General features: G+C 53.6%; 1 protein-coding gene across 2 annotated transcripts in view; it reads left to right on the plus strand.

Moving 5' to 3' along the window:
- Positions 1-26303, plus strand: part of PASK (PAS domain containing serine/threonine kinase) — a 40553-nt gene that overhangs the window by 5013 nt on the left and 9237 nt on the right. For both annotated transcript variants that reach the window (XR_016394002.1, XM_022568187.3), the window contains exons 2-14: positions 5447-5703; positions 7443-7675; positions 8342-8512; positions 9229-9369; positions 9873-10007; positions 11823-12083; positions 13305-13455; positions 15507-15630; positions 18028-19373; positions 20385-20557; positions 20974-21141; positions 24695-24820; positions 24906-25040. Coding sequence is in view for 1 of the 2 variants with exons in the window: in XM_022568187.3 (XP_022423895.2) it covers positions 5481-5703; positions 7443-7675; positions 8342-8512; positions 9229-9369; positions 9873-10007; positions 11823-12083; positions 13305-13455; positions 15507-15630; positions 18028-19373; positions 20385-20557; positions 20974-21141; positions 24695-24820; positions 24906-25040 (3387 nt within the window). In the remaining variant the exon portion in view is untranslated. The remainder of the gene's footprint in view (positions 1-5446; positions 5704-7442; positions 7676-8341; positions 8513-9228; positions 9370-9872; positions 10008-11822; positions 12084-13304; positions 13456-15506; positions 15631-18027; positions 19374-20384; positions 20558-20973; positions 21142-24694; positions 24821-24905; positions 25041-26303) is intronic.

The raw sequence follows: 26303 nt of genomic DNA on the forward strand, positions 1-26303 counted from the left end.
TGATTACTGATGCAGTTTCACTACCAGTAATCAGTCTGTACAGATTTCTATTTCTTCCTGATTCAGTCACTTGGAACATTGTATGTTTCTAGGAATTTATCCCTTTCTTCTAGATTGTCCAATTTGTTGGTGTATAATTTTTTATAGTAATCTCTTATGGTCCCTTTGTATTTCTGTGGTGTCAGTTGTAACTCCTGTTTCATTTCTGAGTTTATTTATCTGTACCCTCTCTTTTTTTTTTCCTTGATGAATCTGGCTAAAGGTTTATAAGTTTTGTTTAATCTTTTGAAAGAACCAGCTCTTAGTTTCATTGATCTTGTTAATTTTTTATCTCTGTTTCCACTCTGATCTTTATTATTTCTTTCCTTCTACTAACTTTGGGCTTTGTTCTTCTTATTCTGTTTCCTTTAGGTGTAATGTTAGATTGTTTATTTAAGATTTTTCTTGTTTGTTGAGGTAAACGTGAATTACTATAATCTTCCCTCTTGGAACTGCTTTTGCTGTGTCCCATAGATTTTGGCTCATTGTGTTTCTGTTTTCATTTGTCTTGAGGTTTTTTTTTTTCCTTTCATTTCCTCTTTGATTCCTTTATTGATCCATCGGTTGTTAAGTAGGCTGTTTAGCCTCCACATGTTTGTGTTTTTCCATTTTTTTTCTTGTAATTCATTTTTCATTTCATGATGTTGTGGTCAGAAAAGATGCTTGATATGATTTCAGTCTTCTTAAATTTACTGAGGTTGTTTGTGGCCTTTCATGTGATCTATCCTGGAGAATGTTCCATGTGCACTTGAAAAGAATGCGTATTGTGCTGTTTTTGGATGAAGTGTTCTCCATATGTCTATTAAGTCAGTCTGATCTAATGTGTCATTTAAGGCCAGAGTTTCCTTACTGATTTTCTGTCTGGATGATCTGTCCATTGATGTGACTGGGGGTGTTAAAGTCCTCTGCTGTTATTATGTTACCGCCTATTTATCTCCCTTTATGTCTGTTAATATTTGCTTTATGTATTTAGGTACTCCTAGGTTGGGTGTATATATATTTACAAGTGTTATATCCTCCTGTTGGATTGAGTCACTTTATCATTTTGTAATGCCCTTCTTTGCCTCTTGTTACAGTCTTTGTTTTAAAGTTTATCTTATCTGATATAAGTATTTCTACCCTAGCTTTCTTTTATTTCCATTTGCATGAAATACCTTTTTCTTGCTCCTTCACTTCTGTCTGTGAGTGTCTTTAGATCTGGAGTGAGTCTCTTGTAGGCAGCATATATATGGATCTTGTTTTTTCATTCATTCAGCCACTTTATGTGTTTTGATTGGAGCATTTGGTCCATTTACATTTAAAATAATTATTCATAGGTATGTACTTATTGCCATTTTGTTAATTGTTTTCTGATTGTTTTTGTAGTGCTTCTCTGTTTCTTTTCTCTTCTCTTGCTCTCTTACCTTGTGATTTTTGTGACTACCTTTAGTGTTACGTTTCAATTTCTTTCTTTCTGTTTATGTATTATAGGGTGTTTTGTTTGTGATTGTCATGAGATTCATATATAACAACCTATGTGTATATGTGATTATTTTAAGTTGATAGTTGCTTAAGTTCAAGTGCATTCTAAAAGCCCTACATTTTATTCCCTCCCCATACCACATTTTATGTTACTGATGTCATATTTCACATCTTTTATTTTGTGTATCCCTTAACTACTTATAGGTATAGGTGATTTTACTACTTCTGTCTTTCAGCCTTTCTACTAGCTTTATAAGTGGTTGATCCACTGCCTTTTCTATGTTTGCCTTTACCACTGGGATTTTTTTTCTTTCACAGTTTAAAAATGTCTAGTTGTGACCTTTTCTCTTCTGTTTAGGGAAGTCCCTGTAACATTTCTGTAAGGCTGGTTTAGTGGTGCTGAACTTGCTTAGCTTTTGCTTGTCTGTAAAACTCCTTATCTCTCCTTCAAATCTGAATGTTAGCCTTGCCAAGTAGAGTATTCTCGGTTGTAGGTTTTTTCCTTTCATCACTTTGAATATATGGTGCTGCTCCCTTCTGGCCTGCAGAATTTCTGCTGAAAAGTCACCTGATGGTCTTCTGGGAATTCCTTTGTATGTAACCAATGGTTTTTCTCTTGCTGCTTTTAAGATTTTCTATTTATCTTTAACTTTTGACATTTTAATTACAGTGTGTCTTTTAATTACAGTGTGTACCTCTTTGTGTTCATCTTTTTTGGGGCTTTCTATGCTTCCTGGACCTGGATGTCTGTTTCCTTCCCCAGGTTGAAGAATTTTTCTGCTATTATTTTTTCAAATAAGTTCTCTGCCCTTTCTCTCTCCCTTCTCTTTCTGGAACCCCTCTAATTTGAATGTTAGTATGCTTGTAGTTGTTCCAGAGGTCCCTGAAACTATTTTCATTTTTATTAATTCTTTTTTATTTTTCTGTTCAGCTTGGGTGATTTCTACTACTCTGTCTTCCAGATTGCTGATCTGTTCCTCTGTCATCTAATCTACTGTTGATTCCTTCTAGTGTATTTTTTCATTTATTGTATTCTTTAGTTCTGATTGGTTCTTCTGTATATTTTCTAACTCTTTGTTGAACCTCTCACTGTGCTCATCCATTCTCCTCCTGAATCCTGTGGGCATCTTTATGATCATTACCTTGGAGTCTTTTATCAGGTGGATTACTCATATCCATTTAGTCCTTTCTCTGAGGTTTTTCATTTGGAATATATTCCTCTGTCTCTTCATTTTGCTAATCTTTATTTCTTTGTTTTAGGTAGGTTGTTTATGTCTCCCAGCCTTGGAGAAGTGGCCTTATGTGAGAGGTGTCCTGTGGGACTCAGCAGCACACTCCCCTCTGGCCACCAGAGCCAGCTGCTTCAGGGGTGCTCCCTGTGTGGGCTGCGTGCGCCCTTCTTTTGTGGTGGGGCCCACTGCTGTGGGTGTGCTGCTGTGTGGAACTGGGCCCCAGCCCAGCTGCTTGTGAGGCCCAGCCACGTGAAGTGGCTGTGGGCACACTGGTGGGATGGACAGAGCACCTGGTGCTACTAGGCTAGAGGGAGGATTCCAAAATTGTACCCACCAGCCCTGGTGTCAGCACTGTGGAACACAATCACAGAAATGGCTGCAGCCAGTGTCCCAGTCCCCAGGGTGAGCCGCAGCTGCCCCTGCCTTTCCAGGAGGCTCTCTAAGATCAACAAGTGGGTTGACCCAGGCTCCTTTGAAACCACTGCCTCTGTGCTGGATTTCAGAGTGTGTGAGAGTCTGTGCACAACCTTTAAGAGCAAAATCTCTGTTTCCTACAACCTTCCAGTTCTACTGAACTTAAGCTCTACTGGTTTTAAAAAAAAATAATTTCTGGGCTTCCCTGGTGGCGCAGTGGTTGGGAGTCCGCCTGCCGATGCAGGGGACACGGGTTCCTGCCCCGGTCCGGGAAGATCCCACATGCCATGGAGCGGCTGGGCCCGTGAGCCATGGCTGCTGGGCCTGCGCGTCCGGAGCCTGTGCTCCGCGACGGGAGAGGCCACAACAGTGAGAGGCCTGCGTACCGCAAAAAAAAAAAAAAAAAAAATTAATTTCTGAAAAGCTGGTTTGATTCTTTCAATATCTTCCTAGTTATTTTGAGAAACTCTTGTTTGCTCACTTTTGTGAGCAAAAGACTCCATCTTTTATATTTTTAAACACATTTGCAGTTATTTCAACCATTTAGTCTTCTTGTGTAAATGACTTTGTTGTTTGATTTTTCTGCAGACTTTCACTCATGGTATTTTGTTTTCTTATCTGTTTAATTGAAAGAGAGCATATTTGGTTAATCTTAATCTTTGGAAAATCTCAGGCCTCTCTTTAGGATGCTTTGTTTCTGAGAGGATTGCTTTTGCCAGGATCTTGGGGGTGCTACTGAATTAGGGCCACACTGCCCCGCTTCAAGGGTCCCTGGCTTCTTTCAGGAGTCTAAGGGTAACTCTCTTGTCTCTTGAGGTGACTCACTCTCCCAGTTCTGGTTTCATCTCATGTGTATTGTTTTTACCTTTTGGAAGTTTCTCCTACTTTCAGGTAGCTCACAGATGCCATGGCAACCATATTCTTGGTGAGACCTAGTTGTTCTAAAATGCAAGGGCCACAAAGAGTTATCCAGTCCACTATATTCTTAGTCTTATTTTTTTTCTAGAACTTTTGTCTTTTGTTCTTTAATTCATCTGGAACTAATTTTTGCACATGGAAAGTCATAGGGATGCAATTTTGCCCCAAACTAATTATTCTAATTCCATTTAAAACTAGCAGATCACAGTTATTAAGCACTTACAGTATGCCAGCCCCAACTTAGGTCTCTGAATCCTCACAAGAGTATTATGAGGTGTGGATTATTGTTAATCACATTTTACACATGAGGAAACTGGCACCGGAAGGTCAGGTGCCTGTCCAGGGCTTCGCCGAGCTGGGGAACATGCTGGCGGTGTCCTACTGCTCTTCACTGTGCGCCAGTGTCCCTTCGGTCTGTTTCTGAAATTGACTTTGTTCTATTGGCTATTTTTGTTCCTCTACCTGCAATGACCTTTGTTTATGTAGCTCTGTGGCGTGTTTTGATGTCATGATCCTTCCACACAGGTCTTAGTGGGACCTCCAGTTTTCCCTCTGTCTAGGGGGCCCCCCATACCACCGAGGTCAGCGTGCAGCCCAGGTGGGCATTGCCAGGCCCTAATGTTAACATCTGAGGGACCTGGGGCATGAGCGTACCAGAGACCCCACATTGCTGTCAGTGTATGCAAAATGATAGATCAGCCCACAAACTGTTCACTGTGAAAGGCACTGCCCTCCTACCCTGACGAATCTTTATGATGACTTTGAAGCCAGGGTGGGATGCGTGGGTTGGGCTTCCTTAGGTTTCTTTGCTGTAATGTGGTGGCATGGGAAGGGACAGCTGCCAGGTCCATCCTGTGTTGGGAGGCCTGCTGTTGAAGCTTGGCCTCCCTCTGCCTTCTTATCGTTGGAGCAGGGCTGCTCCTCGGCCTGTCCTTGGGTCGGTGGGTGCTGTAATATGGGAGGACTGATGAGGGGAAGAGGCCGGTGCAGGTCTGGAGAGTGGGCTCCAGGCCCTCTGGCCGGGAGCTCTGGGTTCCGCATGCCCAGAAGGTAATCCAGAAGTGGGGTGTAGGCTCTAGGGGCACGTCGCCCTGGCCCTGGCCTCCTCCTTCATCAAGGCCCCTGGCCTGGGCCTCCTGGCGGTGGATCTGTACTGTAGTGCAAAGTGTCCTTCACGGCTCCTTCCCGCTCTGTTCTGGTTTTCCCCCCTTTCCTTCTCTCTTTCTCATCCCTTCCTATGCACTTCTCTCCGTCCGACTATCCTTGCTTCGTAGGCTCTGACCCAGGATGGCTCTTGGGCGCCTGTGAGTCTTTTGGGGCTGAGCTGAGCTCAGCCTTGTGAAGAATTAGTTGGCTAAGCTGCCTTTGTTCTTGCCTTGCAGACGCTGATCCGTTCACTTCATTTTCCGGTGGACGATGGTCCCGCTGGCCCACCAGCTCCCGATGGAGGACAGCGGCTCCATGGCCTCAGAAGAGGACCGCCGGGGCCAGGGCGAGAGCCTCTCCCTGGCAGCGCCGCCAGAGAGCCCTGCCGCGCAGACCGCCTCCGAGCCCAGCAAGTCCTGGTCCTTGGCCCACAGACAGCCGAGCAGAAGGAACAGGCTGTCGAAGCTCTGCCAGAGCAGGATGGCGCTGTCCGGTAAGCAGCCCTTCTTATTGCCAGTGGCGTCCGCCTTGCGTGTGAAGGTGGGGGCCACACTTGGCTCCACTCAGAGGCTCTGCTCCTGCAGAGAAAAGGCCTTCGTTTCAGGCGATGCCGGCAGGACCCTCTCCTGCCACGTTTGTTCTGCTGTGATTCTTGTGCAGGAAACTCCTTTTCAGGCGGCGGTTGGAATTGGCCTGTGGTCCAGGGTCGGGGTTTCTCGCTCCGGGGTGTGTGAGACGGCCGGGCTGGGCCGGGTGGGCTGCGCGAGCCAGACTCAGTTTTATTCACTGGGTTTGGCGCATGCTGGCTGACCGCGCCCAGGCTCCTGCTTTCCTCCCGGATGCAGGCAGGTTAGACGGGCTTGCGGGCAGCAGTGCCCGGGGTTGGCCGAGAAGTGGGAGGTGCCACTGCCCCCCCTTCCTTATTTCTCTGCATCAGCTGGTGCCTGCGGGGCCCAGACCCAGCCAGGAGGAAGGCGCTGCTCTGCCTCGGTGGCTTATCGTCGGAGGGTGTACCTGGGCATCGGCAGGTGCTTGTTGGGGGTGGGAGGCCCGGACCGCGGGGAAGCCTGTTAGGACGACGGGGAGGTGGCTGGAGCTGGGGGAAAGGGCTGCAGGGGAAGCGGGGCGTCTGGTCTCCGGGAGAGGGCAGGAGGATCTGGAGGGGCCAGCTGTGCTCAGGAGGTAGATGCTGTGGCGGTGGCCTCGCTGGTCTGTGAGGCGGGCAGGTGCCCCGGGAGTGAGGGCTCCAGCCGGGGGCGCTGGCCGGGGAGGGGTGGGAGGAAGAGGCAGAGCTGGCGCCTCAGTGCTTGTCCTGAGGCCCGAAGGTGTTTGGATTGAGCTTGGCACTGGCTGCCTGGGAAGAGGAGGCCCGGGACAGATGACCATGTAGTTTCTAGCCTCAAAGGATGGTCAGGGTGGGCCCGCTGACTGGGAAAGCCAGGCGTCCTCTCTGAGGGCCCAGAGCGGAGAGCAGGAAAGAGTCCTGTTCGCTTGTTTGCTTTCTGAGCTGCTGGAAGGATGGAGTTGATATTCACTGAGCTGGGAAAGGGGGGAGCCGGCAGCTGGAGCCCAAGGGCCATCAGCACACGTCTATGTGAAGTGTATATAAAGCCACCAGGGATGGTTGGAGGTTCTGAGGCTGAGCCTGGGGTCCTGCAGTGTTGAGAGGTGAGAAGGTGGAGGGCAGAGTGTGCCCTGCTGAGGGCAGGCAGTTTGGGAGGAGGGGAGCGGCCCTCCCGGCCCAGCACTGCTGAGGTGTGGGGAGAGGGGGGTGAGGCCTGGGAGTTGACCGCTGGGACTTGGGAGCCGCTGGCGATGTTGCCGAGAACTGACTTTCTGGAGCTGCGGTGGGGAGTGAGCCTGTGGGTGAAGGAGGAGGGAGACCCAGCACGGGTGGTGAGACAGCAGGGAGCTCTGGGGTCTGGGAGACTCCACAGGGACGGGTGAGGGGTAGCAGCTGGAGGGACTGTGGGTCTTGGACCGATGGACATGGGAGCATGCCCCTGGGAGGGGCGGGTGGGAAGGGACTTCAGAGGGTTGTTTGCACAGTGTTGAGGTCCTTTGTGCTTCTGTGTGGTGGTTGTCTAGGTGGCCCCTGGGGAACGTTCAGATGCACAACCCTGCAGGTCAATTTCATCCTTGGACCCTTTTGCAGGAGCTAGAGGTGGGGACTGTGTGTTTTGTGTGTTTCAGCCACGCAAGGTTTAAAGTGTCCCTTCCTTTGCTTTCCAGAGGACAGATGGAGCTCCTACTGTCTGTCGTCATTGGCTGCCCAAAATATTTGCACAAGCAAATCGCACTGGCTGGCTGCGCCTGTGCAGGCGGACCTGGCAGGGTCCCTGGGCAGCACGTCCTGTTGCTCCCTGCTGCAGGGCTTGTCCTCAGGGTGGTCCACACCTCCACTCCCGGCCCCTGTGTGCAACCCCAGCAAGGCCGTGTTCACCGTGGACGCCAAGACCACAGAGGTATGTGCTTCGGTTTGCGACCCAGCCGTGAGTTTGGGGTCTGTGCCTTCAACCTATAACCTCAAACAGAGGCACTTGAGTGTTTTGGGTGCAATGAGAAAAGGGGCTGGTTCTACCTACATAGTAGCAAAAGAGAGAGGACTTTGGAAACCTACCTCCGTGTTAATCAGTTGAAACATTGAATCCTCTCATCAAGGCAGAGATTCAAGGAAAGGGAAGCAGCACGTTACCTATTCATGCTTTTGCTCAAGCACTGGCTCAACTAAAATAGGCCTGGATATTCAGTGTTTGAATTAAATGCATTTGCATCATGCACGTTTGTGTGCAAAGAACTGAGACTGTCAGGCGGGCAGGCCGTGGGGCGTGCATCCCCGTCTCTCCCGCCTGGTCTTCACGACGTGGTGTGTGCATCTCGGCGGGTGAAGGGTGGGTCGTTTCAGTCTCAGTGCCGTTGCTGCACTGGCCGGTGGTCATTCTTGTTTCCATGCGGTTGAGACGCCGGATGACCCGGGGCGGCTCTGCTGGGAGCTCGACGGCCGCGGGACGTGGCGGGAAGGACAGGTCACTGGGCTGTCCCCGCACCACCTCCTCGCTGCCTTCCCCTCGGCTGTCCGGGAGCCAGAGGAGCTGCTGGTGACGCGGGTGCCCTCCTCTCTGCGACCTCAGATCCTGGTGGCCAGCGACAGAGCCTGCCGGCTCCTGGGGTACAGCAGCCACGACCTGATTGGCCAGAAGCTCACACAGTTCTTCCTGAAGCCGGATTCCGATGTGGCGCGGGCCCTCAGTGAGGAGCACGTGGAGGCCGACGGCCACGCTGCTGTCGTGTTCGGCACGGTGGTGAGTGTGGGCCTCTCGACTGCCGGTGGTCACTGCCGGCGCCGTCCTGCCCTCAACCTTGGCATGGGGAGCACCTGGGGCGGCGGGGGGAGGCCGTGTGGGAACAGAGACGGTACTGCTGCTGGCCTGGCGCGTCCCCGGTACTCCTGCGTCGGGAGGAGCCTTGACCGCCTTGCAAGCCTGCAGGGCCCACACCAAGTTCCCGAGGAGTCGCACGGTTCTGTTGTCTCCCATCCACATCTCCACGCCCTGCTTGTTTGGTGGTCTTGGAGGGGCTGGCATGGCTGCAGGGTTTCCCTGGAGCTTTGAGCCTTCCTGTGTGTGTCCAAGCTGGACATTGATGGGCTGACCTGCATGTTAGATGCTGAGCCCTGAGCCTCAGGCACCAAAACAAGTTAGATAGGACCAACTACATCCAGAAAATTACCCGTCCACGAGATGACTACCTAGAAGAAAATTCAGACGTTCAGCATGTATTGGTGTCTGTTCTTTAAGAAATTATAGACACCGCTCTTTCCCCTGCTTTGTTACCATGAGGCTGAGGATGGAAAAAACCTACTCTTCGATAGATCATTCATTCACTCAGAGACTGTAAGGTTAGGTGTCAGAAGCCTTGTTTGTACTTTAGTTTATTTCCAAAACGTGAGGCAGGTGAGCAGCGGCCAGGAACGCCCACGTGCCAGGTTCTGGCCGGGTCTGAGCCCCTCTGCCCCCAGGTGGACATCGTGAGCCGCAGTGGGGAGCAGATCCCGGTGTCCGTGTGGATGCAGAGGGTGAAGCAGGAGCACAGCCTCTGCTGCGTGGTCGTGCTGGAGCCCGTGGAGAGGGTCTCGGCCTGGGTGGCTTTCCAGAGCAACGTGAGTCTGTTTCTCAGCTGCGTGTCGCCTCCCCACCGGGGCCTTCGGGCAGAAAGAGGACATGGGGTTCTGGGGGGTTGGCCCCCGGTAGCCCCCTGACAACCTGTGTGGAACCCAGTCTCCCTGTGGCCCCGTCCCCTCACCTGTAAAATTGGGATATAATCCTGACACTCACAGGATTGTTCCAGCACTTCAATAAAGCGATAACACGTACATCTGTCGAGTGGTGGCTGAGGTGCAGACGGCCCTCAGGGGCGAGCGTGGGTGTGGTTGCAGTATGGGCTTCTGCGGGTGCCTGGAGAGATGCGTGTTTCGGTCCGCCCGGCAGAAGGAGGAAGACGGCGTTCTTTGTGCCGCTGCGCTTTGTGGGGGTCGGGTTGTGGGGGAGAGGTAGCACCGATAGCCTTGCCTTCAACTTGAAGACACAGAAGTTCGGTGAGGTTTAAAGCTGACGCGCAAGAAACTTTGATTACAGGGTTTAAAATGCTGGCTTTTCCTCCAAGGGAACCGTGACGTCCTGTGATGGTCTCTTTGCCCACCTGCATGGATTCACATCTGGGGAGGAAGTGGTCGGGCAGCGCATCACAGACCTTATCCCTTCTGTGCAGCTCCCTCCACCTGGCGAGCACATCCCCAAGGTAGGACCCCCGACCACCTGCGCTGCCTGGCCGTGGCTGGGGCCCTGTGGCCGCTGGAGTCTCTATCTGATGAGCATCAAGTTCTTAGACCCAAACCCCTGGCCTGCAGATGGAGGCCGGGCTTCCCGAGAGTAGGAGTGGCCCGTGCATGGACACGACGGGACGGGTTCCATTTAGAGGTGTCTGGGCTCTGCAGTCTTGACGCAGGCTCAGAGCCTCCGTGGCTCCCTGACTGACTGCTCCTGCCCCTCGGCCCTCTCCCTGGAGCTCCTGCTGGGGTCTCTTTATTGAGAGGTCTGGGGGCTGAGAGGAGCAGGGGGAATTGGCAGGTGGCAGGTCTCCCCCCAAGGCAGGACTGCAGGTCAGATAGAGGCGGGTCAGTTGGCAGCTTTGGGGGCAGTGGAGCTTTGAGGCTGAAGGTTCTCTTTTCGTCTGGGTCCTCCCAGTTCCAGGTGCTCCGTTTACCAACTAGCACGCAGCCCTCACTCAAGCAATCACGTTGCTGGGAATTCACCTGATGTCACATCCCAGTGACCGGCAGGGTCAGCCGGATGGTCGATTTGGGGCTGAAGTCGGCTCTGCTGCTGCAAGAAATAGCAGATTCTTTCGGGACACCTGTAGGCACTCCCTGGCTGTCCCACTGGCCTTAGGCTAAGAGCTGAGCCCTCTGAAGTGGTGCTTTGCTATTTTTAGGCTTTCCAGCTCAATTGGAAACCTCTCCCCCGTACCTTATTCTCTTTACGTCCTTTATTCTGTTCTAAAGCAGTGGGACCGCTTGGACCCCAAAGCTCTGGAGCATCAGTTGGTGCGACCACTTTCGGGGACTATTTGGCAGCCTCTTATGCTTAACTGAACGTAAGCAAACGTCTGCCCACCCCAGGCACGTGGCCACAAGAGGTGTGTGCCAGGACGGCAAGCGCCCTCCCAGCAGCCCCACACTGGAGCCGCCTGACACCCCCAGCAGCAAGTGGAGACAGACACCCTGCCCCCTCTTTCCTCAGGGCTCCCTGGGGCCTGGGGTCTGGCCTGCACCCTTACCACGGGGAGCCTGGGGTCTTGAGTTCTGCCCCTGGTCAGGGTGCTGTGCTGATGCAGTGGGAGCTCCCCGCCATTCAGGCCTCGGGCCTCTGCAGGTCTTGTGTCTTGCGGGTGGACCCTGAGAAGGGGGCAGGCGGTATGGAGTGAGGGGTAGACATGAGGCCTGGGCCAGCTTGCCGTCTTGGGACCAGGAAGGGAGCTGACTCAGAAAGCCTCTGGTTAGAGGCTGCACCGTCAAGATTGGCTTGGGAGACCGGATACGCCCGAGTATTTGAGCAGAGAAACGTGATGCGAGGACTTGGTTGCGTGGGTGACAGAGGAGCTAAGGAGGCGGAGGGTGGGGGGGTGGGCAAGCCGCCCAGAGGTCAGCAACTACGGGAAGCCACTGCCCCCCAGGCTGGAGGACAGAGGGCGGGGCTGAGGGGCTGAGGCCGCCTACAGAGGTGGGCGCTGGGGGGCACCAGTGGTCCAGGGTGGACAGCAGGGAGGAACTTGCTGGTGTTGCTCCCGCAGGGCTGGCGCCTTGCTTGATGGACCCTGTGTGCTCTGCGCTCGGGGCCCCCGGCCTGGCCGCAGCTCCCGGTCAGGGCTCTGCGTTCCCTGGGGCAGAGAGGGGTGCTGCGGGGAGATAGTGGAAGGAAGAGCAGTGTGGAGAGTTAGGTGTTTGGGGGGCGCCCGCCAATGGGCGTGGGTGGATGTACATCTAAAGCAGCAAAGGCTCAAGGCTCGGGCCATAGGAGGTGCTGTGGTCAGCTCGGTGGTGTGTCTTTCTTTCAGAATCTCAGGATTCAGAGGTCTGTTGGAAGAGCCAAGGATGGCACCACCTTCCCTCTGAGCTTAAAGCTGAACTCTGAACCCGGCAGCGAGGAGGCGGCAGACGGCGAGGCGGCCCCTGACTGGGGCTACTCGGCCTCCATCTGGGTGTTTTCCACCATCAGTGGGCTCGTCACCCTCCTGCCGGGCGGGACCATCTACGGCATCAACCACAGCTTTGCTCTGATGCTGTTTGGTTATGGAAAGGATGAGCTCCTGGGCAAGGTGTTTCTCCCCCGCCCCGCCTTGGGGAAGCCGGCCTTGGCCTGTCCTAGGCCTGTGCTTCTGCATCCTCGAGCCCAGCTCGCCAGCTCTCCCCGCGGGAACTCGGGCCCAGAGAGGGAGGCCTCTGCTCACGGCCCTGTTCCCCCGCCTGCGCCCATTTATCTGGACCCCACAGGGAATACTTGATGACCCCGCCTGGGCTACCCCCAAAGCCTTTGGGTGCCATGTGCCCCCCCAGGAGAGGGAAGGGGCTCTCTCACTCCAAAGCCTGTCCCAAGCAAGATCGGGTCTGAGTTATTGGATGAGGGTGTGTGTCACAGCTGTGCGGATTCGCTCCACACCCACGGGCTGGGGCTTGTCCACACCTCCTCTGACCATCCTGGGGTCCGTTGTGAGTCAGGGTGGGAGGAAGGTGTTTCTAGAACCTTTTTCCTTGGATTGGGCTGGGCTCAGAGGGCAGGCGAGCATCTCAGGCTTCCTCGGAGCGGCTTTCCTTGGCTGGCCTCAGCAGTCCTCCAGGGCTTCTGAGGAGGGGGCGTGGGCCCCCACTCGACTGGGGGGTGGCTCATGGAGGAAGGAGAGGCTGCTGCGTGATGTGTCGCTCTTGACACCTGAATGACACCCCTGCCCCTGGCCACAGGCCCTGCACCTGGCTGGACTGGCTCCTAGACGTGGGTGCAGGCCCGGCGTTCCCCACAGCCTTCCACTGAGCGCCTTGTTCCCCACAGGCAGCCGTCCCCTCTTGTCACTCTTTCTGGAGCCAACCCTGCACCCCGTCCAGCCAGCCAGAGCTTTAACTTCTTTTGAGGCTCCCAAAACAGGTCCCTTTCTGTTTTTTAATAGAAATACTAAGAAGCAAGTAAAATAAATTTTAGTTAAATTAAGTCAAACTTAGTTCAATTGAAGTTAATGAAAACGCAGTTAGAATAACTCTTGGACAAGGGCTCCCCACAGGAACATTGGGGGCGCCAGGTCCTTCCAGGGAGTGTGTGGACGCGGTCTCGTCAGGGTGTGCTAAGAGAAAGGGAAGCAAGTTTTGATTTCCATGTTGAGCGTCCAGGGCTTCGGGTCTGCCAGAAGGAGTTTGACCAGGGTCTCTCCTAACCTTGTCCAGAGACTTGCTGACGCTGTCTTCATCCTCTGCCCAGACGGGACGGGGGGATGGTTCAGTGGGTCAGTGAGGATTCTCGCCAGGTTCTGAAATGTCCTTTTGTTTTCTAGAACATCACTTTCCTAATTCCTGGTTTCTACCACTACATGGACCTTGCCTGTGACAGTTCCTTTCTGCTGCCAGACGTGGCCAACTGCCTGGACGCTGGCAGCCACAGTGGGCCTGGGGAGACCACTAGGGATGCCCAGCACACAGCCGAGGGTGAGAGCTCGCCGCCTCCTCCCAGGTGCACCTGTGGCCACCCAGTCCCCGCCCCTGGCCTCCGTGGGTGATGGGATGGCCGTCATGGGGACCCTGTTTGTGTGGGTTTGATGTTTTTCTCTGTCTCTTGTGGGCCTTCCGTGTTCCCAGGGGATGGGACACTTGTGTGCGGGTCTCACAGATGTGTTAGCGCGAGAGGTCCCCAGGTGAGTCACTGCATGCCTGCGTCCGCAACACCGGCCACTAGTTGGTGGTCTTGTGTGAGTGATGTAGCTTTATGTAAGTGGCTGAAGACCGGATTGATGCAGCATATCAGATGAATCCCTGAGTAAACAGTCCTGGCGGGATTTGTTTATTTCTAGTACTTTCAACATTTAATATGATTCCAACAAGTGGCCCAAGCCCCCCCCACGTGATGTTGCAGGCGCTGTGTGTGAGAGGGCGGCGCGTGGCTCCCGCTCTGGCTTTGGAGCTCCGGGAAGCAGGGGACCAACAGCCTCTGGGGCGCCCGCCTTCCCCAAGCAGGTTCAAGGAGGAGCTGCCCCGGCCCTGCCTCGGGGGCCGTCCCCGCTCCGCACCCGTGGGGCGTTGTCACGTGCGGGCGCGTCCATGGGAGGACGTGGTGTTTGAGTAGACGTGTGAGTGGGTTTCATGTGGCCACCGAGGGGGACGCGGCTGCGTGGCATCCAACTGGGACGTGGACCTTTATTGTCAGACGGTGTCCAGGTTTTAAAAGATGCTTTGTTAGGCTACTGACTCTCTTCGACCACTTTTCTTTTATCTGTCTATTTATTTATTTTTGACTGTGTTGGGTCTTCGTTGCTGCGCGCAGGCTTTCTCTAGTTGCGGCGGGCGGGGGCTACTCTTCGTTGTGGTGCGCGGGCTTCTCATTGCGGTGGCTTCTCTTGTTGCGGAGCATGGGCTCTAGGCATGCGGGCTTCAGTAGTTGTGGCTCACGGGCTCTAGAGCGCAGGCTCAGGAGTTGTGGCACATGGGCTTAGTGGCTTCACGGCATGTGGGATCTTCCCGGGCCAGAGATCGAACCTGCACTGGCAGGCAGATTCTTAACCCCCGTGCCGCCAGGGAAGTCTGTGACCACTTTTCTTAACATGGGGTTTCCTTCATTGTACCCGGGTTTTTGTGTCTGCAAAGACTCCTTTTTTTCAAGTTTTTTTCTGTAGCACTGATGCATTCCCTTTCCTCTTTTTCCAGATTTCCAAATTCTTCCTGGTGTGTGTGTGTGTGTGTAGTTCATCTTCTTTGTAGAAAATGGGGGGTGGGGTCATAGAAACTCTGTCCCCGTCATTGTCTCCAGGATGCACTCGTGGGTGTGTTTCTGGGTGCGTGGGGACGCGGGCTCTTGTTTGTGGTGCCAACCTGCCTGCGCCTGTCAGCCAGGGGCCGGGAGTAAACTTTCTAAGAGCCTCCCCCATGCAGGCTGCTGTGTGGCAAGGACAGTCTCGCTCCTCTGACCCCAGTAACCTGTGATGTCCCGGGCCCTGGTGTAGGCAGAGGCAGGCGGAGGCAGGTGGCACACGAGCCGTAGGAGGTGACCAGCGCTCAAAGGAAAGGCACAGCAGGGGAGGGTGTGCCGTCTTGGGGTCTGTGAGCCGGAATGAGGCAGGGGCGGCCTTCTGGGAAAGTGAGCAGCGCCGGGCGTGATGAGGTGGCCAGAGGGCCAGGCCCCAAGGCCCTGGGGAGGGAAGCAGGGCCCGGCTGCCAGGCCTTTGGTTTTTACCCGGCGTCAGAGCAGAGCCCTCGGGGGCTGTCGGCAGATGAGGGGCAGGTTCGACTCCGGGGTCGGTAGGTGCGGGGCCCAGGGCGGAGCAGGGAGAGCCCAGGGAGGCTATGGGCCTGGACCTGGTGCCCGTGGGGCAGTGAGGGGCGGTCAGATCCGAGACCTGCTGTGGACGTGGGGCTGGCGGTGTGTCTGAGGTCAGGTTAGGCCCCCTTGCCCCCTGCTCACGAGTCACACAGGCCGAGGAGGTGGATTTCAGCAGGATGAGCCAGTGAATGGAAAACACTCTTTTTTTTTTTGCTGTTGCTGCCAGATCTAAGGGTGAACACCGAGACCCCAAAGCCAGTGGAGAGCCAGGCTGCCTCACCCAGGGCCCAGGTTCCTGTGGACGCCGGGGGCCACCTAGCCTTCTCCCTCCCGGCGCTGCCCACTCTGGGGTAAGTCCTCTGGGGGAGGGGCGGGTGCGCGAGGGGCAGGGGGGAGGCACCCTGGGGAAGTGTTCAGTCCTTGGGAATGATGGAGGTGACACCTGCTGCTGCCCCTCGCGATGGCAGTGCTTCTGTGTCACCCAGCCAGGTCCCCGCGGGCTCCGTGAGACAGGCCCCAGTTTATGGATAAGAAGGCGTTCAGGGAGGTTCCGGGGAGCTGATTCCAGCGTAACTTTCTCATTCTGAAAATAATTTGAATCTGTCTGCTATACATTTTTAAATAACAAAGTTATTCTATTTAGAGGAGATGAGGTACGATGTGGAAAATTTAGGAAAGTAGAAAGTAGAAATAGAAAGTAGAAATAGAACATCCACTTGCTCAGTTACCACAGTCCTGTTGTGCATAGCATTTTGGTTTGTTTTCAGTAAGTTTCTCTTTTTAAAACAAGTCTCTTTGAAGCATAGCATAGTCATGCGCCAGCCTCTCTGGACCTTCTCCTCTCACCCTGGGAGGCCCTGCTCCCACGCCACTCGGCGTCCCTCACTGCCCTGGGGTCAGGACGCAGGTCGGAGGTGCCTGTTCTTGAACTTCACCGAATGCACTCCCTTATCTCCGGCATCTTTTGTTCACCATTGTGTGAGATTTATTCACTCACACATACACGCTGTTTTCTAGTCTTCTTGAAATTATGTTTTAAATATATACTACATGAATGTGTATGTTTTTCTAAGTACAGAAGAATAATGGTGAAGAGTAAAAGTCCCCGTGACTCTGTCCCAGGTCCCCCAGAGAGAACCTCTGCCGTCAGTGACCTTGCAGGACCCCTTTCCCCATGTGCTTAGATGGAAGTGTGTGTTACACAGGCACAGGCAGGCTGCCATGCACACATTGTCCTAAATGTGTGCACGTGCCTGGACACGCAGTGTGTGTGTCTCGGAGACCTTTCTCTGCCGCGCTGCCTCAGAGCCGCCACCTCACAGGTGGCACCATGGTTTGTGAACACGGCTCCTGTCATCTGCTTCAACTTCCTGGCCTTTTCCTATTTAACTTTTGGTGGCTGGAGCAGCGTGACTGCGGGCTCTCCTTGCTGTGTGTGTGCGTGTGTGCACGCACACACACACACACGGTGAGGAGGGAGGGTTCTGTGCTGCCTGGGGGCGCGTGGTGGGGCCTGGGCCCAGGGGCACCCGCTGGTGTGGGCGCCAGGTGCCTGGCCCGCGTCAGGGCAGGTGTGTCTTAGCGGTGGCTCACGTGCTGAGCGAACCTCAATGCGGTGCGTGGGCTTGATTTTCTGGGACGCGGGTGGGCAACGAGGAGCTTCAACTAGATGGGCCGTTCCTGCATTTCCTCTTCGCTGGACGTTTCTGGTCTCGCGGTTCTAAGTGTTTGATCTGCATCCTTCACAGGCCAGTTACCGTCTTCCTCCTTCCTTCACTCATCGCCTCACCTGCTGACACCGCAGAGGCCGTGTGGCTCCCCGGAGACGGGCCCAGGGCTGGCCTCTTGGCCCGGGTAGATGGTGGTGGTAGATAGAGGTGGCGTAGCGGCGACGGGTCATTCTTGCCTGGTCTCTGCAGGCCCTCGCCCCCTCAGCTGTCCCTGAGAACTCCACTCACAGCAGCCTCCTCTGTGGGGCCCATCCTTAAGTGACGTCTTTCCTCTCCCCGCCTCTTTATGAGCCCCTGGTGTAACATTTACAGATCGCCACACGCCTCCCCAGCCAGGCCGGGCACTGCCACTTTCTGTTGGCCTTGGTGCCTGCGGCCGACCTTGGGCTGACACGGGGCCGGCGCTCAGCACCGCCGGCCGAGTGGGTGCTGGCGGCGGGGCCGGCAGAGGGGAGCCTGGACGCAGATTGCCAGGTGGGCCGTGGCGGCCTCTTCCTCAGTGGTCCGCCCGTGCTGAGTGCGCTGGGGGCTTTGTGCTCCAGCTCTCAGGACCCTGGGGGCACGGCACTTCCAGCCTGCTGCCCCTCGTGCCCTGCCCTCTCTCAGCTGTGAGATCCGATGGTGTTTGTAGCCGTTGTGGTTTACCGCGTGCAGTGTCCAATGCCTCTCCTTTCTTCCCACACCTCCACCTTGCGGGCAGGAAGAGGCTGGCTGCACGGCTGTCGGGGTCCCACTCACCGCAAAGTGAGATTGCTGACCACAGCCTTGAGCAGAGGGTCCTAGGCACTCAGTGGCATTCTTGGATAAATCATTGCTAAGTGTGGATTTATCTGGAGAATATGTGAGTTGGTTCTTCATTTTTAAATTTAGTTATAAAAGTCTTTTTTTTCTGTCATAAGTTTATGGCGTTAAATGCATGGTGTGGGTCTCTAATCAAGGGGGAGCCCCTGTGATCTCTTTTTTATTGACTCTTCTGTGGCTCCTCAGTGACTATGTCATCCGTATAACAATCCACAGGGTGGACAGCATCCCAGAAGGAAGCCCACCAGCCCATGGCCAACAGCCGTCACCCCAGGACCAGCAAAATATCCCAGAGGGAAGCCCGCCAGCCCAGGAACAGTCACTGCCCGAGGGCCAGCGAAACATGCCAGGGGGATGCCCGTCAGCCCCTGGCCGTCGGTCGTCGCCAGAGGACCAGCAGAGCACTGTCTTAGAGAAAGAGCGGCTGGCAACAGCAGAGAGCCTCAGGCAGGACCTTCTGGGAGGAAACAGGTCTGACCCAGTGGACACAAAACCATGTGCTTCACATGGAGATTCTGAAACACCAGTGCCGAGTACAGATGGGACCAGTGGTGCTGGAAGGGGTGGCCTATATCAGGAGACACAGCTGGGACAGAGGGGCTCGAGTGGTACCAGCGATTCAAACCACGGGGCTGATGCCACCAAGGCCAGGCCGCACGCTGCGGGTCAGCTGGCAGGGCAGGGCCTCCCGGTGCGCGGCCCTGGATTCGAGGGAGAGTGGAGCACTCAGCGGGGAAGCCCGGACTCGGCCCCCAGCCCCTTGGGGACGGTGCAGCCCTTGCTCTCGACGCTTTCTTTGGATGAGCCGTGGCTGGGGACATGCTTGATTAAGGAGCAGCTGTCTGCACCAAGCTTTGCGGGGCCTTGGGGTGTCTCTTGCGCCGAGCTGGTCCCCACAGAGCAGCCCCCGCCCTCCACCCCTGCGTCATTGTGTGACCTGGGAGGCACAGACCCGCACGGCGGCCGCTCGGGCAGCTCCTCGGCCCGCTACACCCTTGCCACTGACCTGCCCGGTACCGTGGAGGCCCGGGAGGCTGGCGAGAATTCGTTTTCCTGGAACCTCAAGGAACTCGTTTTCAGCGAATGGACAGACCGAACTTCTTCGAACTGTTCCTGTGCTACGTCTGAGCTCGGGGGGACCCGCTCCCCTTCGCTGGGGGTCTCTGATGTGGACATGAGTGGTTTACGCAGGCAGAGGTCAGAAGTCCTGGACAGCCGGGAGCTGTTACTGCTGACCGGCGCCTACTTCAATCTGGGTGAAGGCCGGCGGTTCCACGAGAGCTGTCTGGGGCTGGATGGAGCAGAACCATCGCAGACTGGCTTGGTGTCCTCCGAACACTATGACCTGGGTGGCCGAGAGAGCCTGGACCGCGTCCCTCCTGTGTCGGGAGCCGGCCCCATGGATGCGTCCCTGTTAGAGGCACCCAGGCTGAGCCTCCAGGTCACCTCCACGCCTGTGAGAGCAGACGGCTCTGCGCCGCTTGGGGCCGCCGACCTGCAGCACGAGATCCAGGAGGGCACCTATGCGGGGAGCTGTTACCACCGAGACGGCTCACAGCTGAGTACGTGCAGGTGGGGGGCGGGGAGGGCCCTGTCCCCCGTTGCCCTGCTGCCCCGAGAGCATGGTGCAGCGGGGTCAGGGGGGCTTCCTGATCCTGGCCTCTGATGGGGCTTCATCCCCGGAATCGTTTTGGCAGGAATGAGGTGTTATATTAAATAAAGAACCGAGGTTAGAGTTTACCTCTTCAAAGTGAGGATTACAGGTGCGTGTGCCGGGGAGGGGGCAGCCCGGGGGCCCAGGCCCTCCGTGCGGTGCAGCAGGGGGTGGGCTCCCGGGTGCCACACCAGGAGGCAGGTGTGGCTGAGGGGCTGGTGGTGGTTTTCCATGTGCTGTTGGGGTTCAGGCTGCTCTGGTCTCAGAATCTCCATTCTGGGGGTGTGGCCGTCATACCTCTTCACTTGTCCCTTTTTCTTTTCCTAATTTCCTAACGGTGCCATATTTCAGCCAGTTGTTTCCTCATTGCTGATTTCGTAGTGTTGGTTACCAGGGTTTTTTCCCAAACTTAAAAGAGTTACATAAGTAATATGTGTTATTTGCAGAAATATTAGAAAATATAAACAAAAAGAAGAAAATAAAATCACCTGTAAACCTCCCTGATAGCTACCTTTGATTTGCTGTATTCCCAGGAGGCTGTGTCAACGCACACATGTGCCACGGCAGTGTGCACGGTGATGTGTACAGTTAGGCGGCACGTGTGTGTACGTGTGGCTCCCGAGCCAGACTCCTGTGGAGGGTGTTGGGGGCAGGTTTTCCAGGCTCGTCCAAATCGGTGGCTGGTGGCGGGTCTCTCCTGAGTCCCCTGGCCTCCGGCTGCCCCCGAAGACATGCTGGGCTGCTGACGCCGCGCCGGCGGGAGGTGATGCGGCCGCCAGCCTCAGCTTTGCCCTTCTCCGGGCTCGGTGCCCTCCGCCCCTGCCCCAGGCGCTGTCTGTTGGCTTTATCTCGTTCTGGGGGACTTGACACTGCTGTGGTGACAGCAGCGGGGGTGTTTGGTCTCCCCTTCCGTCCTCAGGTGTGCAGTTTGAAGTGAAGCGGGTGGAGCTCCAGGGCTCATCCACCCTGTTCTGCTGCTGGCTGGTGAAGGACCTCCTGCACGGCCACCTGGACTCGGCCCAGCAGACCCGCCTGCTCCTGCCCGGCTCCGCCCACTCCACCTGCGAGCTGTCTGGAGCCAGCCTGGGGGAGGTTGGTGACTGAAGTCATCTCCTGCCTTCCGCCCGCCTCTCCCAATCAGCATCTCTCTCTCTCTCTCTCTCTCTCTCTCTCTCTCTCTCTCTCTCTCTCTGTCCTCTGGGATGGGAAGAGGGTCTGTGTAGGATCTGTCTTCTGACATTCTGTGTATCAAGCCACATGTGGGATTTCAAATCTGTGTGTCTCCATGTGCACAGTGGGGTCCAGGTGTGTGCCAGTCTGGACAGACATGTCGAGGCCCTTGGCATACCCCGTGGAGAGTGGGTCTCGGGCCGGGGACCCCGTGGGCCTGGGAAGAGCGGGGAGGAGCAGCACAGGGCGTGGGTGCCGCTGTCGCCGCTCGGCCTGCCGCTGCCCGGCTCCTTCAGTGCGTTGCGTGTGGTCCCTCGGACGTGCCTTTGCGTTCGCAGGTGCTCGCAAGCAAACCCTGGATTGAGGAGCCCCCCGAGGCTGTGGAGCTGGAGGGGCTGGCGGCCTGCGAGGGCGCGTACTCCCGCAAGTACAGCACGCTCAGCCCCATCGGCAGTGGGGCCTTCGGCTTCGTGTGGACGGCGGTGGACCAGGAAGCCAATAAGGAGGTACTGGGCTCCTGCAGGGCTGGGGTCTGCGTGCTGAGGGGCCGGCTGCCCGGCCGCACACCTCATCCTGTAATGTGCCTTAGAGCCACCGCCCCTCCGTCCCAAGTCCCGTTGTGATTAGATTTGTAGTTGCCTGGGCGTTTCGTGATTCGGGGGAGCTGGCATGGTCGCCGTACTGCCTGTCCCGGCGAACCCCGCAGACTGCCCAGGTGTCCCCGGGCCCGGCCTGCCGATTCCTGGGAGGGCCAGTGTGGGACCCCCTTCACCACGGCGGCTTCTAGTCACTTCTGGAATGTACCAAAGCTCCGTGCTTGGGTTGGTACCTCAAGGATCTGTATCAAAGTCTTGTTGGTTTTAGTGATCTTTCAGTGGATCCTTTGGATTTTCTTCCTCTGCCGGCAATGGCAGTCCTGTCTCTTTCCTCTATTACTTACATCTCATCGCCTCTTTTCCTTCCTGCTGTCACCTTGGCTAGGAGCCGCAGAGCCATGTGGAGTAACAGGTATGCTTCCTGACCTTGGGGTGGTCCTCTGTCAATTCCAATGGCTCCTTTTATTTTTTGATGGATACCTTTTGTTTGAGAATACTTCATTTTATTTTCAGTTCACTAAATTTTTTTTTAAAGAATGAGCGTTGTGTTCTATCAAATGTCTTTTCAGCATCTATTGCGATGATTGTATCTTTGTTTCCTTTATTAATATATAAGTAACAACAGTCAACTTCCATTCGTAGACTCACTCCTCAGTTGTGTTATAACATTCTTTTAATGCGTTGCTGAATTTGGCTTGCTAATATTTTTATTTGGGATTTTTTCACTTACATTCATACGTAAGTGTTTTTTCTTTTTTCTCTGTCAGTTTTGTGGGGCCTGCAGAGCTGGGGACACCAGTGGTCACCAGCACTTGTGACGTCACGTCTGCAGGGGTTTCTGTGGCGAGTCTCGTCCCCTTGGCTGTCCTTGTCTTCACTCTCTTCTCTTTGCTAGACTTGCCAAAGAATTGCCTATTTTCTAATCAAATATTTGCTTTGTTTTCTTTAAATTTCTTTTCTTGTACTTTCTACGAGTTAATTTTGCTATTTTTCTAGCTTATTAGATTGAATGTGTGTTTTTTAAGCTGTTACTTAATAATCAAAGCTTGTGCAGTGTTGAGTTGTCTGAGTGCACCCGGCCACCTTCTAGAGGTTTAAACACGTGCTGCTCTGGGTGTCACGTGTTTCTAAGCAGTCTCGTTCTTCAGTTTCTGTTGTCATCTTTAATTTATTTGGGGCAGATCTTCTCACTCTCGGTTTGGATCAGGAATCCGAAAGGCTCTGCGGGTTTCTTTAGACCTTTATACCTAAGGAAGAAGAAAGGAGCCCCAGAGTTCTTCTCTTGGTTTAAAACGAAGCCACATGCGTAATTTTGCCTTTCAGAAAACAGGGATGTCAATTTAAATGTTATTAGGCCAACACATTATTAAGTAAAAGCGGCCAATCAGAAAGTATACTTTGAAGGGTTTGGGTCCAGTTCTCAGGACAGAGTGCAGATCAATTTGCAGGGTGTTTCCATCTTAACAATATCAATTCTTCTGATCCACAAACATGGGACGTCTGTCCATTTACTCAGATCTTTAATTTCTTTCAACAATGTTTTTTAAATTTTATTTCATTTACTTTATTTTAAAAAAAGTTTTATTTTGTATTGGAGTATAGTTGATTAACAATGTTGTGTTCACTTCTCAACAATGTCTTATAGTTTTCAGTGTACAAGCCTTGTCCTGCTTTTGTTAAACCTCCAGTGTTTTTATATCCAGTTTCTTCTCTTTCCTGTGTTCATGTTTCATTTGCTGAAATATATTTGTTACTAATTTTTCTAGGAAGGATGTATGGCTGTTCCACTCGGAATCCTTACATGTATTAGGGTGTGTTTTTTCCCTCATATTTTAGTGGAGATGTGCCTTTTTCCTCTCAGAACGTTTTAGACACACAATGGTGTCTATTGTCATCTACCATTACTTTGAAGTGAATTTTGCTGCCAGCAACTTGATTTTTATCCTTTCTGTTTTTGTTTTTTTTTTTAATCTTCAGAATTCAGAAAGTTCACGAGGACGTATTTCTGTGTGTGTGTGTATGTGTGTGTGTGTATTGTGTGTGTATTGTGTGTGTATTGTGTGTGTGTGTGTGTGTGTTCTTTATTCTTGCTTGACACTTGGTAAGACTTCAATCTAGATGTTTAGAGCTTTCTTTACCATAAGAGGATTCTCTTCTCTTGTTCCGTTATTCTTCCCCCTGAAGCTCATGTTAGGTGTGTGTGGAGGCCCTGGAGGCCGCCTTCTTTCTTGTCTCCCTGAACCTGCAGCTGGACGGGCAGCAGGCAGCTCCCTGCAAACACGCGAACTCGAGCTCTGCCGTCTGCACCGCTCCGGCCCCGCCTGACTCCATCATCCTTCCCGTGCCCAGTAACCTGGATCCTCGGGCCATCAGCCTTGCTTCCACCCTCATCTTCTTGCTTTCCCTTGCGTCTCTCGTCTGACCTGTTAAATCGTGGTGACCCTCCCCTCGAAGCATCTTCAGAGTTTGTCTACTTGTCACCACGCACGTGCTGGCACCCAAGCCACCACCTTTTTTCTCCAGATTATTGTGGGGTGATTGGATATTGCAGAAGCTCCTAAGTGGTCTCCCTGCTTCTGCCTTGGCCCTGTGTGCCGTCACTGCCCCTCGTGCCGCCTGCTCACCACGCGCAGAACCTTCCCCCATCTTCCCTCTGCCTGCAGTGCCCTCCCCCGGCCCCTCTAGAAGCCGCTGCCTCAGGAAGCCCTCCCCGGCCCCGCCACCCGGCACTTCCCGGTTCAGCTGCCCTCGCTTTTCCTGACCCGCGGCGCATCTTGTGTATCGTCTGCTTCCCGGCAGACACTGATCTCCGTGAGGGCAGGGCTGTCTGTCGTCTGGTTTGGGGTCTCCTGCTGAAGTGCAGAGCAGGCCTGGCCCACGGTCACTGCTCACCACATGCCCAGCCCCCACCTAGGAGCAGGTGTTTTGTTGAGGAGCAGGGATGTCATTCATTGACCTAGAGTGTTGGTTTTTTTTACTAACGGTGTCTTTTTCTTCTATTCCACACTCCAATTGACTATGATTAGTTGACTAACACCGTTTTTTCTGTATTTATCTTGTGTCCATCTGTCTTGCTGAACTCTCTGATTAGTTCTCAGGATCAACATGAATGACAGTTTTTGTTCATTTTTTCTAGTTCTCAGGCCTCTTGTTTCATTTTCTCAGCCAGGACATCCAATACTCGGTTGAGAAATTGGGGTGGCATGCGGTGCTCTGGGGAGCACCTGTCTTTCTGCAGCTCCGCCTGTGGCTCCACCGTCACCCCCGTCCGCCCACTTTCTAGGTCGGGCTGGTCCAGTCAGCACTCGCGCCGGAGGGTTGTTGTTCGGTTTCTTCTTTCACGTCCCTGGGGCTCAGTGGGGGTCGGGGTGGGGATAGGGTGAAGGTAGAGCAGCAGGCTCGACGGGCTGCTAGAGGCATGGCGGGGATGGCTGCAGTCACCTCCTCTCTGTTTTCCTCGCAGGTGGTGGTGAAGTTTATTCAGAAGGAGAAGGTTTTGGAGGATTGTTGGATTGAGGATCCCAAACTTGGGAAAGTCACTTTAGAGATTGCCATCCTGTCCAGGGTGGAGCATGCCAACATCGTCAAGGTAGAGAGCTGTTGTCACATCCGTTCTCGAGTTCGTTGTCTTGAAGGTTCCCCGGCAGGACCACACCCAGCTTGTGTCTCTCCAGGTGCTGGATGTATTTGAAAACCAAGGGTTCTTTCAGCTGGTGATGGAGAAGCACGGCTCCGGCCTGGACCTCTTTGCATTCATCGACCGCCATCCCAGCATCGATGAGCCCCTGGCGAGCTACATCTTCCGACAGGTGAGAGCGGGCCAGAGCCACCCGGGGCGAGTGTGGGCTTAGCTGCCTGGGCCCAGGGCTGCAGGGGTCAGTGATACACACTCCGTTCTCGCTGTGAGCTGGATCTGGCCTTCGGTTTTCGGATTTTACTGAGTAGGATATGTATTTTGAGAAGAGAATTCTATGGATGAAGCAGAGAGAGTAAGGTGGGGAAGGAAGAATGAGGCCAGGTACTATCCTGGAATGACAGCAGACGTGGGTTGATGATTCAGGTTTACTTAGATCCCTACAATATCCGAAGCAATCTCAAAAATGGACCAGCAAAGCTCCCAGACTGGGTTTTGAGATTGTGCATTTGATCTGAATCCTTGTTCACCAATGGGAAATCATTGCTCATTTGTATGTAGAGATCATTCTAGTGCCAGCACCATGAGGCTGTTGGGATTAAATCAGAGAGTGCCTCTAAGGCCCTTGTGCAGCACACACACGAGTCCTGCACATAGGAAGTGCTTAATAAACGTAGCTGTCCAGTTAATTAGTCCACAGAGGTTGCGGTTCTGGCAACCTCATTTTACAGTGAGTATTTGTCTTGATCTCCTTTGTGTCTGTCTGTGTCCTGATGTTAGTCCACTCGTTAGTTTTTGGAACGGAAGCGTGACCAGGGAAGTGGAAAGGTGTCCTATGACAGAGAGAAGTTGGGTGGTAGTGCGGGGAGGGGGAGACCGCAATTCTTGTTTTAGTTTTAATATCGTGGTAGTTCCATTCCAGACGATTCCTAGCTCCCTGGAAAAGATGGAGAGATACCTGGGAGGGGGCTGTGACCAATTCACAGATTTGCTCTTCGTTTCCTGGAGCTGACTTGATTTCTAATGACAGCTTCCATGAATTGACATTTCTTCCTCAAAGCTATAAGCCCCCAGAAGTTACTGGATTTGTGAAATTAAATTTCTGAGGCACCTACTTGTAAGTTTCGGTCATCATCGTTCTGCCCGAATGTCACCTCTCCCCCCTTGATACTTCGGAAGGTTATTTACGCATCTACTTTACTTCATGCCAAAGATTTGTTTCTGAAATCTTCATGGCAAACAGAGCGTCAGTATGACATAACATGAGGAGTCACTTACCAATGGCTGCTACCTAACCGTTGTTAATTTGGGGCTACTGATACAGGTAATTCTAGCGTTCAATACTTTTTAACTTCTGCAAGAAGTATCTATAGCCCCTTTGTAAGTCTATATACATAAGTGTTGTTATATGTAAACATGGATTCACAGCTCTACAGAA

This window comes from Delphinapterus leucas, chromosome 8 (assembly GCF_059928025.1).
Source record: "Delphinapterus leucas isolate spDelLeu-1000000601 "Yukka" chromosome 8, BTC_Dleu_Yukka2, whole genome shotgun sequence".
Classification (NCBI taxonomy): Eukaryota; Metazoa; Chordata; class Mammalia; order Artiodactyla; family Monodontidae; genus Delphinapterus; species Delphinapterus leucas.